The sequence below is a fragment of the Eretmochelys imbricata genome, chromosome 1, assembly GCF_965152235.1.
Source record: "Eretmochelys imbricata isolate rEreImb1 chromosome 1, rEreImb1.hap1, whole genome shotgun sequence".
Lineage (NCBI taxonomy): Eukaryota > Metazoa > Chordata > Testudines > Cheloniidae > Eretmochelys > Eretmochelys imbricata.
This window is the reverse complement of record NC_135572.1, coordinates 306923684-306942587: the sequence shown is the minus strand read 5'-3', so window position 1 is coordinate 306942587 and position 18904 is coordinate 306923684. Positions and strand designations below refer to the sequence as shown.

The 18904-nt window shown below is 40.3% G+C and overlaps 1 protein-coding gene across 2 annotated transcripts in view; it reads left to right on the top strand.

Annotated features, from left to right (window-relative positions):
* The window catches only part of PNPLA8 (patatin like domain 8, phospholipase A2), a 68183-nt gene extending 50203 nt beyond the window's left edge, over positions 1-17980 (top strand). For both annotated transcript variants that reach the window (XM_077834074.1, XM_077834067.1), the window contains 2 exons: positions 15006-15201; positions 16710-17980. In XM_077834074.1, coding sequence (XP_077690200.1) covers positions 15006-15201; positions 16710-16984 — 471 coding nt within the window. In that variant the 3' untranslated portion in view covers positions 16985-17980. The remainder of the gene's footprint in view (positions 1-15005; positions 15202-16709) is intronic.
* The last annotated feature ends 924 nt before the right edge of the window (positions 17981-18904 follow it).

Below are 18904 nucleotides of genomic sequence, written 5' to 3'. Positions count from 1 at the left end.
CACATTCTTTTCAGTGATGGCCACTCCACTGTATAATTTATTGTACCTACCAAGGTGTTTCATAGCCTCATTCCATTACTTGATTTCACACAATCATGAACTTGTATTGGTCCATCTCTTCAAGCGAGAGTCAAACATGAATAGCTTGGGTAAGTCTCTTCACATACAGATATACTACCCTTGGCCTGTCATTGTTCTTCTTTGCTGCAGAAGCATGCTGGGAATGGTGATAACAGTTACACCTCCAATATTCAAATAGATTAAATGCTTCAGAAAGGTGATTGATAAAGGCTTCAAAAAGGCAGATACAGTGGAAACTGGGTCTTTAAATCAAACCGACAAACTTGACATAATTGCTTTTTAAAATAAAGGCAGGAAGTCAAGAGCAAACCTTCAGATTTTGGCCCACAAATATAATCCCTGCACCCAGGGATTGGTCAAGTTTATCTATTTACTTGTCAACTCCTTGCCAATGTAGAACTTTGGCATTTTTACCTGACATTGTTTTAGTACTTCTGCATTTTCTTTAATTTTAGTCTGTTGGATATTCCATAGCACTGAAAGGACGTGAGCCAAACTGAATGATTAGCCTATATTTTGGCTTGTGTCTATTATAGTAATGCCTGACTTTTAGAAGCTAAGAATGCTTACAACTATGGAAAAAAACATTTAAAATAGTAACAAATATGGAACATGCTCAGCAAATGGAAGAAAGAAACTAAATTAATATTAGCACAAACCCAACTCAAATTGACAATAAAAATAGATACTCTCAAATGCCAACCAAGGATTCGTATGTTGTAAAGAAGATTGTGATAATCTCAATGTGTTTTATAAATACAATTGAATAAGGAATTATTTTTGCAGTATCTTGTAGAGTCTCAGACAAATATGAAAAGCTCATCATGATCCCATGAAGTGATCCACTTTATGCAATATTTAAGTCAGTCATTCAGGACTTATGTATTGACTATTTAAAAATATTTTGTTTCAATGAAAACATTTTACAGTTTCCAGTCTTCACCAATATGAAGTGAGGAAACAAGTATTTAGAATCTGAAAGATCATTTCATTTGATATAAATGTTTATTATACAATGACATTTGGAAATCCTTCATTGTAACTGCATTGTCTATAGCTAGTGCCCTGTATACAATGAAGATCATAGCAGATAATTAAGTGCTACACAACAGTACTCCACAATCTAGGATTTCATTTTTTTAAAGTATATAACAAAGAACAGTCTCACAATGTGAAACAAATGTAAATGGATATGGTAATGTCTTCCTGAGTCTGCAGAAGGCCTAAAACAATAGCTGTGGTAAGTCTGAACGTACCTCACTAATGTCAGTAGGATGTTAACTCTGAAGCCAAATGATGACATTAACTGTCAACATTTACAGTTTCAACAGTGTTCATTTTAACAGACACAGCAATCTATTATGTTTTTGTCTTTGTTTAAATTAGTAGCAGATTGGGAACAGGATGCAGTCAGGTAACTAGTTCAAGGGGGGAGAAATAAACCAAACCTCCTCCCCTGCCCCCCATTTGTTTCCTCTGCCCTGGCCCAAAAATCATAGAATCATAAAATATCAGGGTTGGAAGGGACCTCAGGAGGTCATCTAGTCCAACCCCCTGCTCAAAGCAGGACCAATCCCCAACTAAATCATCCCAGCCAGGGCTTTGTCAAGCCTGACCTTAAAAATCTCAAAGGAAGGAGATTCCACCACCTCCCTAGGTAACACATTCCAGTGTTTCACCACCCTCCTAGTGAAAAAGTTTTTCCTAATATCCAACCTAAACCTCCCCCACTGCAACTTGAGACCATTACTCCTTGTTCTGTCATCAGCTACCACTGAGAACAGTCTAGAGCCATCCTCTTTGGAACCTCCTTTCAGGTAGTTGAAAGCAGCTATCAAATCCCCCCTCGTTCTTCTCTTCTGCAGACTAAACAATCCCAGTTCCCTCAGCCTCTCCTCATAAGTCATGTGTTCCAGACCCCTAATCATTTTTGCTGCCTTCCACTGGACGTTTTCCAATTTTTCCACATCCTTCTTGTAGTGTGGGGTCCAAAACTGGACACAGTACTCCAGATGGGGCCTCGCCAATGTCGAATAGAGGGGAACGATCACATCCCTCGATCTGCTGGCAGTGCCCGTACATATACATCCCAAAATTCCATTGGCCGCCTTGGCAACAAGGGCACACTGTTGACTCATATCCAGCTTCTCGTCCAGTGTAACCCCTAGGTCCTTTTCTGCAGAACTGCTGCCTAGCCATTTGGTCCCTAATCTGTAGCAGTGCGTGGGATTCTTCCGTCCTAAGTGCAGGACTCTGCACTTGTCCTTGTTGAACGTCATCAGATTTCTTTTGGCCCAATCTTCTAATTTGTCTAGGTCCCTCTGTATCCTATCTCTACCCTCCAGCGTATCTACCTCTCCTCCCAGTTTAGTGTCATCTGCAAACTTGCTGAGGGTGTAATCCACACTATCCTCCAGATCATTTATGAAGATATTGAACAAAACCGGCCCGAGGACCGACCCTTGGGGCACTTACCGGCTGCCAACTAGACATGGAGCCATTGATCGCTACCCGTTGAGCCTGACAATCTAGCCAACTTTCTATCCACCTTATAGTCCATTCATCCAGCCCATACTTCATTAACTTGCTGGCAAGAATACTGTGGGAGACCGTGTCAAAAGCTTTGCTAAAGTCAAGGAACAACACGTCCACTGCTTTCCCCTCATCCACAGAGCCAGTTATCTCATCATAGAAGGCGATTAGATTAGTCAGGCATGACCTTCCCATGGTGAATCCATGCTGGCTGTTCCTGATCACTTTCCTCTCATGCAAGTGCTTCAGGATTGATTCTTTGAGGACCTGCTCCATGATTTTTCCAGGGACTGAGGTGAGGCTGACTGGCCTGTAGTTCCCAGGATCCTCCTTCTTCCCTTTTTTAAAGATTGGCACTACATTAGCCTTTTTCCAGTCATCCGGGACTTCCCCCATTCGCCACGAGTTTTCAGAGATAATGGCCAATGGCTCTGCAATCACAGCCGCCAATTCCTTCAGCACTCTCGGATGCAACTCGTCCGGCCCCATGGACTTGTGCACGTCCAGCTTTTCTAAATAGTCCCTAACCACCTCTATCTCCACAGAGGGCTGGCCATCTCTTCCCCATTTTGTGATGCCCAGCGCAGCAGTCTGGGAGCTGACCTTGTTAGTGAAGACAGAGGCAAAAAAAGCATTGAGTACATTAGCTTTTTCCACATCCTCTGTCACTAGGTTGCCTCCCTCATTCGGTAAGGGGCCCACACTTTCCTTGGCTTTCTTCTTGTTGCCAACATACCTGAAGAAACCCTTCTTGTTACTCTTGACATCTCTTGCTAGCTGCAGCTCCAGGTGCGATTTGGCCCTCCTGATATCATTCCTACATGCCCGAGCAATATTTTTATACTCTTCCCTGGTCATATGTCCAACCTTCCACTTCTTGTAAGCTTCTTTTTTATGTTTAAGATCCGCTAGGATTTCACCATTAAGCCAAGCTGGTCGCCTGCCATATTTACTATTCTTTCGACTCATCGGGATTGTTTGTCCCTGTAACCTCAACAGGGACTCCTTGAAATACAGCCAGCTCTCCTGGACTCCTTTCCCCTTCATGTTAGTCCCCCAGGGGATCCTGGCCATCAGTTCCCTGAGGGAGTCGAAGTCTGCTTTCCTGAAGTCCAGGGTCCGTATCCTGCTGCTTACCTTTCTTCCCTGCGTCAGGATCCTGAACTCAACCAACTCATGGTCACTGCCTCCCAGATTCCCATCCACTTTTGCTTCCCCCACTAATCCTACCCGGTTTGTGAGCAGCAGGTCAAGAAAAGCGCCCCCCCCAGTTGGCTCCTCTAGCCCTTGCGCCAGGAAATTGTCCCCTAAGCTTTCCAAAAACTTCCTGGATTGTCTATGCACTGCTGTATTGCTCTCCCAGCAGATATCAGGAAAATTAGTCACCCATGAGAATCAGGGCATGCGATCTAGTAGCTTCCGTGAGCTGCCGGAAGAAAGCCTCATCTACCTCATCCCCCTGGTCCGGTGGTCTATAGCAGACTCCCACCACTACATCACTCTTGTTGCACACACTTCTAAACTTAATCCAGAGACACTCAGGTTTTTCTACAGTTTCGTACCGGAGCTCTGAGCAGTCATACTGCTCCCTTACATACAGTGCTATTCTCCCACCTTTTCTGCCCTGCCTGTCCTTCCTGAACAGTTTATAACCATCCATGACAGTACTCCAGTCATGTGAGTTATCCCACCAAGTCTCTGTTATTCCAATCACGTCATAGTTCCTTGACATCACCAGGACCTCCAGTTCTCCCTGCTTGTTTCCAAGGCTTTGTGCATTCGTATATAAGCACTTGAGATAACCTGCTGATCGCCCCTCATTCTCAGTATGAGGCAGGAGCCCTCCCCTCACAGACATTCCTGCCTGTGCTTCCTCCCGGTATCCCGCTTTCCCACTTACCTCAGGGCTTTGGTCTCCTTCCCCCGGTGAACCTAGTTTAAAGCCCTCCTCACTAGGTTAGCCAGCCTGCTGGCAAAGATGCTCTTCCCTCTCTTCGTAAGATGGAGCCCGTCTCTGCCCAGCACTCCTCCTTCATGGAACACCATCCCATGGTCAAAGAGCACTCCTCCTTCATGGAACACCATCCCGTGGTCAAAGAACACCATCCCATGGTCAAAGACAGCCAGCTCTCCTGGACTCCTTTCTCCCTCATGTTATTCTCCCAGGGGATCCTGCCCACCAGTTCCCTGAGGGAGTCAAAGTCTGCTTTTCTGAAGTCCAGGGTCCGTATTTTGCTGCTCTCCTTTCTTCCCTGTGTCAGGATCCTGAACTCGACCATCTCATGGTCACTGCCTCCCAGGTTCCCATCCACTTTAGCTTCCCCTGCTAATTCTTCCTGGTTTGTGAGCAGCAGGTCAAGAAGAGCTCTGCCCCTAGTTGGTTCCTCCAGCACTTGCACCAGGAAATTGTCCCCTACCCTTTCCAAAAACAAAAAGGGGAAGGGAAGGAGGAGATACATTGCTCTCCCCACTACCAACATCCATACTTGCTTAAAGATCTCCAAAACTTCCCATGACTCACCCTCAACTGTCTGTATTCAGCGATTAACTTCCAGTTTCTCTGCCTCCGCCACCCCCCCCACTTCTGTAACTGATTTATTAATTGTCGGTACAAAAATTCACAGAATTTAAAATCAGGGGCAACATAAAATAATTGAATTTATATTAAAATAAACAGCTAGTAGGAATAAGTCTCATGTACCACATAGGATGCGCGACCTTGTTGATAGTCATGATTACCTTGCCAATTACTTTGATTAGACACAAATAAAATAAAAGATTGTTTATAGAACTTCCCTGTCAATTTTTTCCTCTTCAAGTATTGTAACTCCCATTATTTTTAATAAACAATAATTTAGGCTGTTTTAAATCTTACCCTGTTATATAATAACTAGTATTTTAAAAGTATGCATTTTCAGATAAGGTGGCATTACATCCTGCTTTTGATATCAGCGCCTGTTTCATGCCCTACCTTTCTTCACTATAGGAGAGATTTTAAAATTTATGTTGAAATCCTGGCCTCATTGAAGTCAGGGGAAAACTCTTATTGACTTCAATGATTTCATCTTTAATATCTCAAATATATAAGAGGTCATTTGGAATCTTTCTTTCTGCTCTAATTTTAACACTTCTTTTGGGAAATGGAAGAGAACCATGTACTGAGCTAAATTTTGTAGAGAATCTTTCTTCGTAAAACTCCCTTTAGAGCTGCAAGGACCCATATTTGGGAAGCACTTCTCTTGAACCTCAGTCCATATCTCACTCATGCCTTCAACTTTAAAAATATGAATTGGAAGCAGTGAACAATTTCTAACTTCATTTGTATGCAGCTGAAATTGGCTTCCCCTTTAAATCAGTATTTTATAAAATCTTTACTCTGTGTGTTCTCATTGCAGGAGCTTTGTAATATAAGTTTTTAGGGGCGGGACAGTGGGTGGGGAGGGAAGGGGTGTGTTTGTACACACACACACACACACTTTTAAAACTCTTTGCACAGGTCTATTATCCCTGTGAGATACTTCAGGTGTATGCTGTGCTGGGAACATTCCAGTGGTTGTGTACACTGCACACTCCTTTGGCCTTGGTCATGGCAACATGGCCAGACCTAGTAATATCCAAGCATGCAGTGCACTTCAGCATTATTGCTTTAATGGATTTGCCTACTTTACAGATGGTTATAATTCCATTCAGTTTTTGGTGACAAGTCGCATATTCTTCTCTACAGCACATGGGGGATGGGTGTGTGTGTGAAAATCAGAACTGTAATGAAACTTAAATGAAATTCACTAGAATGAGTAGATGTGATTCAGTTAACACACTCTATTCTAAGATTAAGAAAATAAGCAGGCAAAATAGAAATATTGACGTTTTAGATTAAGGTCCTATGAATAATTAACTTCTTCACGGGCAACACTATACTTCGATTTTTGGGCTGGGATTTTTTTTGTATAGAACACAGATTAACAATAAGTGAGGATACGGTGTACCAAAACAAGACTGTTCGTTTCAGCTGCATTTGAGCAAAATGTACTAACCAGTCCAGCAACAGTTCAAAGAGCTTTTGTAGATCCAAATGAAAGCTTAATAAAAAAAAAAAAAAAAAAAACCTCATCAAGCCAATAATCCTGTTTTCACAACATTTATTTATCCATTGCAGCTGTAGTTTAAAAAAAAAAAAAAAAGGTTTCTGTTGAAAGTGAATCCACTCTAAATTATTTATTATTCCAAACTAGGCTAGAGTATGAATGCATCTTTGGTTATTCTTGTGATTTGATGGACCAGTGTTAAGAGCTGATATGTTTTTCTTATATTGTACTGTAACTTTAATCTATATTTACATTATTTAAATGTTTTTGGATATGATTTTGTTAGGATTTAAGCTACAATAATAAAACCAATCCCAGGCCCTAGACAGCTCTGTCATCCATTAAAAGTGCAGTCCTTATCCACTAAAATCAACTCAAACACCAGCTAAACCTCATACATACAACCACTAATATGCAGAGATAAAATTTCTCCTCAGATTCCAAAAAAAAGCTCCATTTCCTTAGTCTTGCGCAATGCCTACTCAGAATGGTGGGCTTTCACCACACCCAGAAGGAAAGCAGATTTGGGCTGTTTTGAACAAGGGGGAAGTGAAATCCAATTGTGAGTGGCTTTAGGAAAGCACTTGGGCACATTCTTGAGTTGGGGAAAAGGTCCCATAGCTCATCATAGCAGCACATTGGAGAAAGATTGTAGGATAATAGCGGTGTAATGTTGACACACATGCATTACTGGACTGCATCTCTGCAGTAAGAAGAGATTGTAAGCTACCCTCCTCTGGTATCTGTTTTCACTCTATTCATCTGGTGACTGGGGCTTTGTCTACAATAGCACTTTTGTCGGTAAAACTTTTGTTGGCCAGGAATGTGAAAAAAAAAAACCACACCCGACCGACAAAAGCGCCGGTATGGAGATGCTGTCCTGCTGACATAGCTACCGCCACTCATTGGGGTGGTTTAATTATTCCAGCGGGAGAGCTCTCTCCTGCTGGCATAGAGCGGCTACACAGGAGACGTTACAGCAGAGCAGTTGCGGTGGTACAGCTGTGCCGCTGTAAGGTCTGTAGTGTAGACAAAGCCAGAGTATCTGGTCCTGCCCCGATATAGGCCAGTTCATGTTAGTGGAAGCAGAATCAGGCCCTTAAACAGGTCACAATTTGACTGAGCTATTAACTTACTTTGCGTAATGGTTAATTGGGCCAGACACAAATGGAGCCACAATCACAAGAAAAAAAGACTACTTGCCTCGTATCAAAATTCAGCTTTCAGAACTAGGAGGTCCACTTTTATTAAAATAATCTGCCCTCCAACAGGAGAGTTACTGGAGTTTTAAACCATTGGTGTGCATCTTAGCAGTGATATAATTCCAACATTCACACCAGAGTAAAAGGTGTTATTCCAAGATGAGTGTCTGTCTTTCAGCTATAACATCTCTCTAAGCTTCAAGGGCAAAATAAATGTACAATAACTGATACGTACTTGCTATAAGAAAAGAACTGTTTGGTTAAAAAATAAGTATCAAAATTAGTGGCAAATTGGTCTGTTTTCTCCAGAGGTAACTCAGTTTTACATAGCCAGTGAAAATGATGTTGTTTGGAACTTTTAAATATGTCATAAATGCAGAAATATTAAAAACCATACCCCCACCCAAAAGAAGCCTGAAGGTGAAATTTTAAACGGTACATTTCCAAGGAATTTATTCAACTGCTGCTTGTTGAACTTGATTATGTTTTCTGTTTTGACTGGGCTACTTCAAACTTTCACGGTATTTTTATTTTTGTGATGTTTTCCCCATGTAGGAAGTCCTTTTCAGCATTTTGGATTTTATGTCCAATTCTTTTGGTTGGATTGAAAGATGAAAAATCTGTTTGAGTATGTGTCAAGGTTATTGTAAGGGCTAATTGCTTTGTAAAGGATATTGTGACATCAGCTCCAGTGAAGTAGTTTTCCCAGTGCTTAGTGACTCACTAGTCTTGGTAAACTTTTAAAGGTCATTTTACAGTTAGTAGAACACATTTTGGTTCCAGAAAATATGTAGTTCCCTTTTTTTTTTTTAAATACTGAAACATTTGAAATTGTATGAACTTGTAGCAAGGCTTTTATGTGACCGCTATCTGGAAAAGGCCTTGCATTTTTGGATTGTTACTTAAATGTTTTTAACATAAAATTTAATTACTTCACTGAAATATACATATTAACACAAACAATCCTGTTAAGAAAAACACCACTGTGGTTGCAGCAAAATTTGCATTGGTTATATGTGTAGTCATATTAGCACTTGAAGAACAACCCTTTGGGGCACCTGAAAGTGAAAGGTGTCTATATCTTGTCTGCTTTTTGAGGACTAGAATGGCTTCAGACATTTTGTGCAGTACATATATTTTATTATAGTATTTTTACAGGCAGGACTTTGGTAGTTCCCAAGTGAGTTAATCCTCTTCTCTGAATGCATAAAATATAATGGTCATAAGACATCAGCCATCATATTTTTCTCTATTTATAATAAATTATAGATCACTACAGTCTATAAATGCATCTAGTAGTTATAGTGCCATAATACATATTCATAGCTTTGTAACTAGAACTACAAGCTGTATTAATAGACTGTAGTGACATTATATGTTTAATAGTCTTGTAATTCATTTTTCCAATTTTGATTTAGCATAATTTGGTATTTCTGTTATTTAAATAAAAAGGAAAATGCCCCTTTTGCTTCTGCAGTTCTCCATACAGCTCCCCTTTCTCTTTTACTTCCCATATCACTTTGTTCTCCTTCAAATTTCCTCTCTTTCACTTACACTTCTTCCAAAGCTACACAGCTTTTAACATTCGTCTTTTCTTTAACAAACAAAACTGGGAAGACCTATCATGATCCCTATTTAAAATGCAATGGTTAAGGGTTAGAGACTTGAACAGAATAATATTGGAAGCCACAGCAGCAATGCATAATATGTGGTAAATCTTTATTACATCCTTTGGTGTTCATCATAATAATGATCACAGTGAATTGTTCTGATTTTCCTGTAACTGTAATAAGTAACTCTGTTGATATTTAACATTATTTGATGTCCACTTATTAGAAAGTGGTGTGGGTGCTGAAATAGGAAAGCATCCCAACTCAGGACAGGCACTTAAGTACATGCTTAAATCCCATTAGAATTAATGGAATTTAAGTACATACTTAAAATAATAATGTAATCTTCGAACAGGGTTATGTTAAAGCAAAGTAGGAACCTTTTAGTTCACGCCTGCAGTGGTCACATGGGGGACTTGCAGGGCAGCATTTTTTTGTGTACTTCTGTTCACATAAGTCTGAACCGCAGGGGTGTGAACTGCAGGGGTGTGTAGACATGCCCTAAGTGACGGTCCTGAATAGGGGTAGATTAAGCATGTGCTTACATGTTTTTTTGAACAGAGAACCTGATCCAAAAGCCATTGAATTAAATGAAAAAACTCTTTTCCTTCAGTGGGGTTTGGAAGTGGCTAAGGAAAAGTAGAATTGTATAATGGCTATTAAAATTCAGTTACTGCTGACTAGGTAATTACATTACAAAATCCTGTACTGTACATTATCAATTTTTATACTTCCATTAGAACTGTGATTGCAAATTAACTCTGTGATAGCCGAATGTCCTTGATATGATTATAATAAAAATTCAATGTGTAGAGTAACTAAATGCTACACGTGGGGAGACACGTTCCTTTTGGCTATTACACAGAATGCAGGGAGGAAGAGAAAGAGAGGGGGTCTGTCATAAATATAAAGGGAAGGGTAAACCCCTTTGAAATCCCTCCTGGCCAGGGGAAAGCTCCTCTCACCTGTAAAGGGTTAAGAAGCTAAAGGTAACCTCGCTGGCACCTGACCAAAATGACCAATGAGGAGACAAGATACTTTCAAAAGCTGGGAGGAGGGAGAGAAAAAAAGGGTCTGTGTCTGTCTGTATGCTGGGTCTTGGCCAGGCATAGACCAGGAATGGAGTCTTAGAACTTTTAGTAAGTAATCTAGCTAGGTATGTGTTAGATTATGATTTCTTTAAATGGCTGAGAAAAGAATTGTGCTGAATAGAATAACTATTTCTGTCTGTGTATCTTTTTTGTAACTTAAGGTTTTGCCTAGAGGGGTTCTCTATGTTTTTGAATCTAATTACCCTGTAAGATATCTACCATCCTGATTTTACAGGGGGGATTTCTTCATTTCTATTTACTTCTATTTTTATTAAAAGTCTTCTTGTAAGAAAACTGAATGCTTTTTCATTGTTCTCAGATCCAAGGGTTTGGGTCTGTGGTCACCTATGCAAATTGGTGAGGCTTTTTATCCAACATTTCCCAGGAAAGGGGGGGTGCAAGTGTTGGGAGGATTGTTCATTGTTCTTAAGATCCAAGGGTCTGGGTCTGTAGTCACCTAGGCAAATTGGTGAGGCTTTTTACCAAACCTTGTCCAGGAAGTGGGGTGCAAGGTTTTGGGAAGTATTTTGGGGGGGAAGACGCGTCCAAACAGCTCTTCCCCAGTAACCAGTATTAGTTTGGTGGTGGTAGCGGCCAGTCCAAGGACAACGGGTGGAATATTTTGTACCTTGGGGAAGTTTTGACCTAAGCTGGTAAAGATAAGCTTAGGAGGTTTTTCATGCAGGTCCCCACATCTGTACCCTAGAGTTCAGAGTGGGGGAGGAACCTTGACAGGGTCTAATTTACTTCGTGGCGGTTGGTATTGTGGTTTTATCAAATTTTTCATTACACCTTTTAAAAAAATCAGAAATTGGAAATAAAGTCTGGTATTCAGTGTCAGGACATGACTAGGTGTCCTATAGAAAAAATATATTTTTATGACTGATTTTTATAAAGAAACAAACAATACAAAAAGCTAAACAACTTAATTTGTATGTTACCAAATATCATACATTTCACAGTATAGCCAATAAAATTGTGCAATTATACAACATTACAACTTACCAAAGCTGCAAGATCAAACAATATTACACAGAGATAAAATCATAGGTGAGAGTAACAGTTTAAAAAACTCACATGGTATGCCCACATAGTGAATACTGCATGCAGATGTGGTCGCCCCATCTCAAAAAATATATTGGAATTGAAAAGGTTCAGAAAAGGGAAACAAAAATCATTAGGGGTATAAAACGGCTTTTATATGAGGAGAGATTAATAAGACTTCGACTTTTCAGCTTGGAAAAGAGACGCCTAAGGGAGGATATGATTGGGATCTATAAAATCATGACTGGTGTGGAGAAAGTAAATGAGGAAGTGTTATTTACTCCTTCTCAAAGCACAAGAACTAGGGAGTCACCAAATGAAATCAATAGGCAGCGGGTTTAAACAAACAAAAGGAAGTATTGTTTCTTGACCTTAGCAAAGCTTTTGACACGGTCTCCCACAGTATTCTTGTCAGCAAGTTAAAGAAGTACGGGCTGGATGAATGCACTATAAGGTGGGTAGAAAGTTGGCTAGATTGACGGGCTCAACGGGTAGTGATCAATGGCTCCATGTCTAGTTGGCAGCCGGTGTCAAGTGGAGTGCCCCAGGGGTCGGTCCTGGGGCCGGTTTTGTTCAATATCTTCATAAATGATCTGGAGGATGGTGTAGATTGCACTCTCAGCAAATTTGCGGATGATACTAAACTGGGAGGAGTGGTAGATACGCTGGAGGGCAGGGATAGGATACAGAGGGACCTAGACAAATTGGAGGATTGGGCCAAAAGAAATCTGATGAGGTTCAATAAGGATAAGTGCAGGCTCCTGCACTTAGGACGGAAGAACCCAATGCACAGCTACAGACTAGGGACCGAATGGCTAGGCAGCAGTTCTGCGGAAAAGGACCTAGGGGTGACAGTGGATGAGAAGCTGGATATGAGTCAGCAGTGTGCCCTTATTGCCAAGAAAGCCAATGGCATTTTGGGATGTATAAGTAGGGGCATAGCGAGCAGATCGAGGGATGTGATCGTCCCCCTCTATTCGACATTGGTGAGACCTCATCTGGAGTACTGTGTCCAGTTTTGGGCCCCACACTACAAGAAGGATGTGGATAAATTGGAAAGAGTCCAGTGAAGGGCAACAAAAATGATTAGGGGTCTAGAACACATGACTTATGAGGAGAAGCTGAGGGAACTGGGATTGTTTAGTCTGCAGAAGAGAAGAATGAGGGGGGATTTGATAGCTGCTTTCAAGTACCTGAAAGGGGGTTCCAAAGAGGATGGCTCTAGACTGTTCTCAATGGTAGCAGATGACAGAACGAGGAGTAATGGTCTCAAGTTGCAGTGGGGGAGGTTTAGATTGGATATTAGGAAAAACTTTTTCACTAGGAGGGTGGTGAAACACTGGAATGCGTTACCTAGGGAGGTGGTAGAATCTCCTTCCTTAGAGGTTTTTAAGGTCAGGCTTGACAAAGCCCTGGCTGGGATGATTTAACTGGGAATTGGTCCTGCTTCGAGCAGGGGGTTGGACTAGATGACCTTCTGGGGTCCCTTCCAACCCTGATATTCTATGATTCTATGAACGCTTTGCCAGAGGATATTGTGAAGGCCAAGACTATAACAGAGTTCAGAAAAGAACAAGATTAATTCATGGAGGATAGATCCATCAATGGCTATTTGCCAGGATGGGCAGGGATGGTTTCCCTAGCCTCTGTTTGCCAGAAGTTTGGAATGGGGAACAGGGAATGGATCACTTGATGATTACCTGTTCTGTTCATTCCCTCTGGAGTACATGGCATTGGCCACTGTTGGAAGACAGAATACTGGGCATGTTAAAGATATGTGCTTAAGGAGTCCTGTTCTCTAGTGTGATTTTTGGTGGTCTGTAGCAGGCCCCAGTCATCTTGAGTGTTATCCATTAGGACAATGATCCATAAGCATTCAGGATAATTTTGTTTCAGAGTTGTCAGTGACTCAGACAGCCATTTTTGACATAGAGTGCCTCTCCCTCTCCCTGGTTTCTGCTCTCTCTCATTCCTTTGTTAGCACTTCCTTTTCTTTCCTTGAATCTGGGATGGTGATGCTTCCTGAATCTGGCTCTCCAAGTGCTCATCAGCTTTAATGATGCTCTGCAGAATCAGTATTTGTTCTTCCCAACCGCAAATCTTGTCTTCCAGCTCAGCCGCCAACTTGCACTTCATACAGAGTGTCACAGTTTAAAAGCTAGCTGCACCTTTGTCCCCTTCCTGGTTTCTCTGAATATAATCCTTTGTGTGTCAGGGCTCGGGCCTTTACCTATCCTGGGATGGAATTCCAGTATTCTCCCGCTCTTAGACTGTGTCCTGGGCTATGGTTCCCTGTGTATAAACCATGTTTACCCAGCAAGTCTGACTGCATTTAGCACTTGCAGTTCTCCCAATAGAAAGTCTGTGACCAATAATATATAGCATCTGTTATGATCAAATGACCTTATTAAAACCTAAGTATTGCTTATTTTAACAGTAGGGGAAAAGCATTTAGAGAAAGGGATTTTGAAACCATCTACAGATGTCTGTCTTACCCTAAGGGGCTGGTAACCTACCAAGCCCAGCTTCTTCAGACACCACAGTAGGGGCTCTTTCTCACCCTGGTTTCCCCAAACAACCCCCCCGCCCCCCTCTCTTAAGATAGTCCCTTTTTTTAAACTGCTAATCCTTTGATCTTTTATGCTCCCCAGTTGTTTCCTGGCATTGTCTCTTAACAACCCTCAACTGTTTGCTGAGAAGTAGTTTAACTTGAGCCATTCTCTCGTTTCCTGCTTGTTTTCATTACAGAACTCTATTAAGCTAAACCACTAAATTCATACAGTAAACATCCCGATAATAGATCAATGTACAGTATTTGTGAATTATTACACAGTATCTCCAATTTCTTCACATAGAGGAAGTCCCTTTTGGCTTCTGACAGGAAAGCAAGTACGGCATAGCCCTTGCAGGTCACTACCTCCTCCTTGCCATCGCATTATTGCATTTAGAACTGAACCTAGAGAGCCTCTTACATTCCCTTCAAAACGGCCATTTGCCCTTCCTGTATGGTTGTTTAGGAGTTCGCTTAGCAACTGACTTCTGTACTTAATCTCACTGCTTGAATCCATCCCCTCAAAAAGAGGGAGGGATTAACCACACAAAGACTTCAAACGCAGGAGCTGATCATAGAAGCAAGGTTTCAGACACATGGTCCTAACAGAGATACAAATCAATCCTGTCTCACCTGGCCTATTCAGGTCCTGGAAGCCAAGCCACGTGACCCTCATGGAGACCAAGGAGACCAATCACAATACTCACCAAGTTACCGTGTGTTCTGTTTCATTAATTTGTCATATTTCAGCTGTGCAGTGTTAAATCATAATGGAAATGCAAGCAATTTAATATAATATTAATTTGCAGGATGGAGGTCTGCTTCTGAATAATCCCACTGCTTTAGCAGTCCATGAGTGCAAATGCCTTTGGCCAGATGTCCCACTGCAGTGTGTAATATCGTTGGGCACTGGTCGATATGAAAGTGAGAGGAAGAACAGCATCACGTACACAAGTTTGAAAACCAAACTTACAAATGTTATCAGCAGCGCAACTGACACAGAAGGTTAGTGTCTAAATGATTTGTCATCTTGTTTCTAATTGATTTAACTATTTATGGTTCTCAGGGTGTCACTTGTTATCATTAGAAATACAGTACGTCAAAAAAATATAATACCATGAAAATATATGCAATAAAGAAAATTTAAATGTATCTTGTCCACTTTTAGTCCAGGGAACGTTTCATGACCTTTTTTCAAATTGGGATTTGATTGTTAATCTCTTTGCCTGCATATGCAGTTGGATTTCAGGTTTAGTTTAGATGAAAAGTCAATTTAGACCAAAGCAGGAAAATGGAGATTTAAAGAATAATGTTTTTTCAGTAATCTGTTTTCACCATACATTGTAAATATTTCCAGTTTTCTTGCTATATTTTAAATTTATCATTTTCCCTCTCTTTATTACCTCTGATATTGGCTTTTTATTTTTATTTGTTATTGTACTGGGTGATTATAGAGCTAGTGAAATATGCATTTAAATTATCTCTCTGAGTCTGCACCTTGAGTATGCTATTACTAAGCTGTCTTTAATTGATGAATACATCACATCAGAGCAGTGTAGCCATAATACTGATGCTGTATTAGGAATACAAAACTACATCAAGAAAGGTTACAAACCTTAGAAATCACAATAAGAATTTGGCTGAGAATTACTGTAGTCAAGCACTGTTTATTTTGTTTGTTTGTTTTAACTTGGTTTTCAGAAGAAGAACAATCCTGCAAATCATTTCAGGAGTAAAGGAAATAGGGGACACTTTCTATGTATATAGTTTCAACTTTTCACAGAGAAATATTAAAGCAGTTGATTCAGAATGTTGATTTGTCTTCTGAAACTTGTGACATTTTTTAAAACACCCTCTTCACTCTAAGGACCAAGTTCTGTCTGTCAATCAGTGTGTCTTTCTTTGGTGTCGATGGGAGCCATTCACACACATCTGAGAACAAAATCTCACCTAGGCATGGGAGCACAGTAGAATTACATAATTAGATGGTCATACCTTTCTCCATTTTATAAGCTGCAGAAATGTGAATGTCTGGAATAATGTTTTGTCCTTATCAACACTTATTGGAAACTTATTGGCTCAGAGTGAACTGATACATGTTGATGTAAAAAGTACCCACATGTCTTTATAGTTCTCCTGCTGCTTAGTTCCATGCATGAGTAGATCAACAATGTGAGACTACTCAGTAAGGCAAGCTGGATTTGGTCTCTTATTACTTTTACTTTGCCTCCCATCAGTGTAAAATGGTGAAGTGGAGAGGTAGCTGAGTTGTTCACCTTGTGTGGAAGTAGGGAAGGAAGAGAAGCTTAACTAAGCAATTTGGTGATATGGGAGCTACTATGGCTAAGAAATGTGGAGGGGAGGAGATATTGAAGGAGGTGATTGGTAAGGGTCGAGTTGCTGTGACGTTAATTAGCCTGCAAAAGCAAGCAGAATTTGTAGGACTGCTTCTCTCTTGATTTGTCAGAAACTTCATTATGATTTAACATTTTACTATCTTTGTTTTAAACCAGAAGTCCATACTATGCTGGATGGCCTGTTACCTCCAGACACCTATTTCAGATTTAATCCTCTAATGAATGAAGACATACCTCTGGATGAAAATCGTAAGGAAAAACTCTATCAGTTGCGGACAGATGGAATACGGTATTTAGAACGAAATGAAGAAAAAATTAAAAAAGCTGCCAGAATCCTAACACAAGAAAAAACAGTTTTGCAGAGATTTAATGAGTGGATAAGATTAAAAGCCTACATGTGTGAAGGACTTCCATTTCTTTCCAAACTGTGAATATGTAATTAACGAAAACTTACATATACTGTTCCAGAAAATCCAGCCAATAGTATAAGGGATCTGTGCATACATCGTTACTGTATAATTCTGGATCGCTGTCAAAGTCCAGGGAATGCTGGAGAAAGCACTTCTCAGTCAAGCACTGGAATAGTGCTGCTTGCTTTGTACACACATCCTTGGAATAAGGTTTCATGGTGTTCCTTTTTTGAGCTTTAGGAAAATTACTGTTGTACTAGTTAATTTTAGTAAAATACAGGTGTTTTTTGGCTGTTCATGCAGGCCTATTTTAGATTAATTACATCTAGCTTGCTTTGTGCTAGCTAAGATTGACAATTATGAAAAGCAAATATGCTAGACATTTTTGTAAATATATACCATAATCATGTTGACAGTAATACCTTGTTTATTTACCTATTATTGAATTTAAAATAAAAACAAAAATCAAACTCATTTCTAAATAAGTATATTGTAGGCCTGCAATATATAGTACAAGCTGTTTTACTGCCAGCGAAGGTAATATCCTTTCAGTTTATGAAAACCTAAACCTTGGCCTATGTAAATGCACTTTTCGATTTCAAAGATAATGTTAAAATTTGTTTGTAATATGCACTTTTTTGTGTGTAACAATTAATTTTGTCCAGTAAGATGTTTGCTGATTATAAAAAGGTATAAAATACTCAAAATCAACCAGTATTTTTTCTGTAATTTTAAGGTGTGCTGTGCATGAACTTTTATAGGTTCAACTCCAGAATAATTTATTCGTTGTTGGAAAATAACTCTCAAACCTCATCCCAGCAAATATTCTTGTCACATAATAAAGGAAATAAACTCTTGAAATAACCCACTTCTCATGCTGCAATAGTGACTTTCTTAACATATTGAAATCTCAGAACTGGACAGCACCAAACTTTAGAAACCAATGTACAAGAAAAGTATATAAAGATGATGCATGGAGTAAATAAGTTCAAATAAAATGTGTATTTTCTTTTGAGACTCTGTCCACATATTTATTCAAGTGACACCATCGTAGGACCTAATCACATTAGCCACGCCATTAGGGGCTCGTTCACCTGCACATCTACCAATGTGATATATGCCATGTGCCAGCAATAACCCTCTGCCATGTACATTGGCCAAACCGGACAGTTTCTATGCAAAAGAATAAATGGACACAAATCTGACATCAGGAATCATAACATTCAAAAACCGGTAGGAGAACACTTCAACCTCTCTGGCCACTCAGTAAAAGATTTCAGGGTGGCAATTTTGCAACAGAAAAGCTTCAAAAACAGACTCCAAGGAGAAACTGCTGAGCTTCAATTAATATGCAAACTAGATACCATTAACTTGGGTTTGAATAGAGACTGGGAGTGGCTGGGTCATTACACATATTGAATCTGTTTCCTTAAGTATCCTCACACCTTCTTGTCAACTATCTAAATGGGCCATCTTGATTATGGCTACAAAAGTGTTTTTTCCCTTGCTGATAATAGATCATCTTAACTAATTAGCCTCTCAGTTTGTATGGTAACTTCCAACGTGTGTGTGTGTGTATATATATATATCTTACTATTTCAGGTTTTAGAGTAGCAGCCGTGTTAGTCTGTCTTCGCAAAAAGAAAAGGAGTACTTGTGGCACCTTAGAGACTAACCAATTTGTTTGAGCATGAGCTTTTGTGAGCTACAGCTCACTTCATCGGATGCATATCTTACTATATGTTCCATTCTATGCATCCGATGAAGTGAGCTGTAGCCCACGAAAGCTTATGCTCTAATAAATGTTAGTCTCTAAGGTGCCACACGTCCTCGGGTTCCTTTTGAGGGAGTGTCTCTAAGGGGGATTCAGAGTAGGAAGAGGAAGCTACTTCTGAGATCCTGCATTCCCCTCAGCAGGGTGCCACATATCTCCTGGCTTGA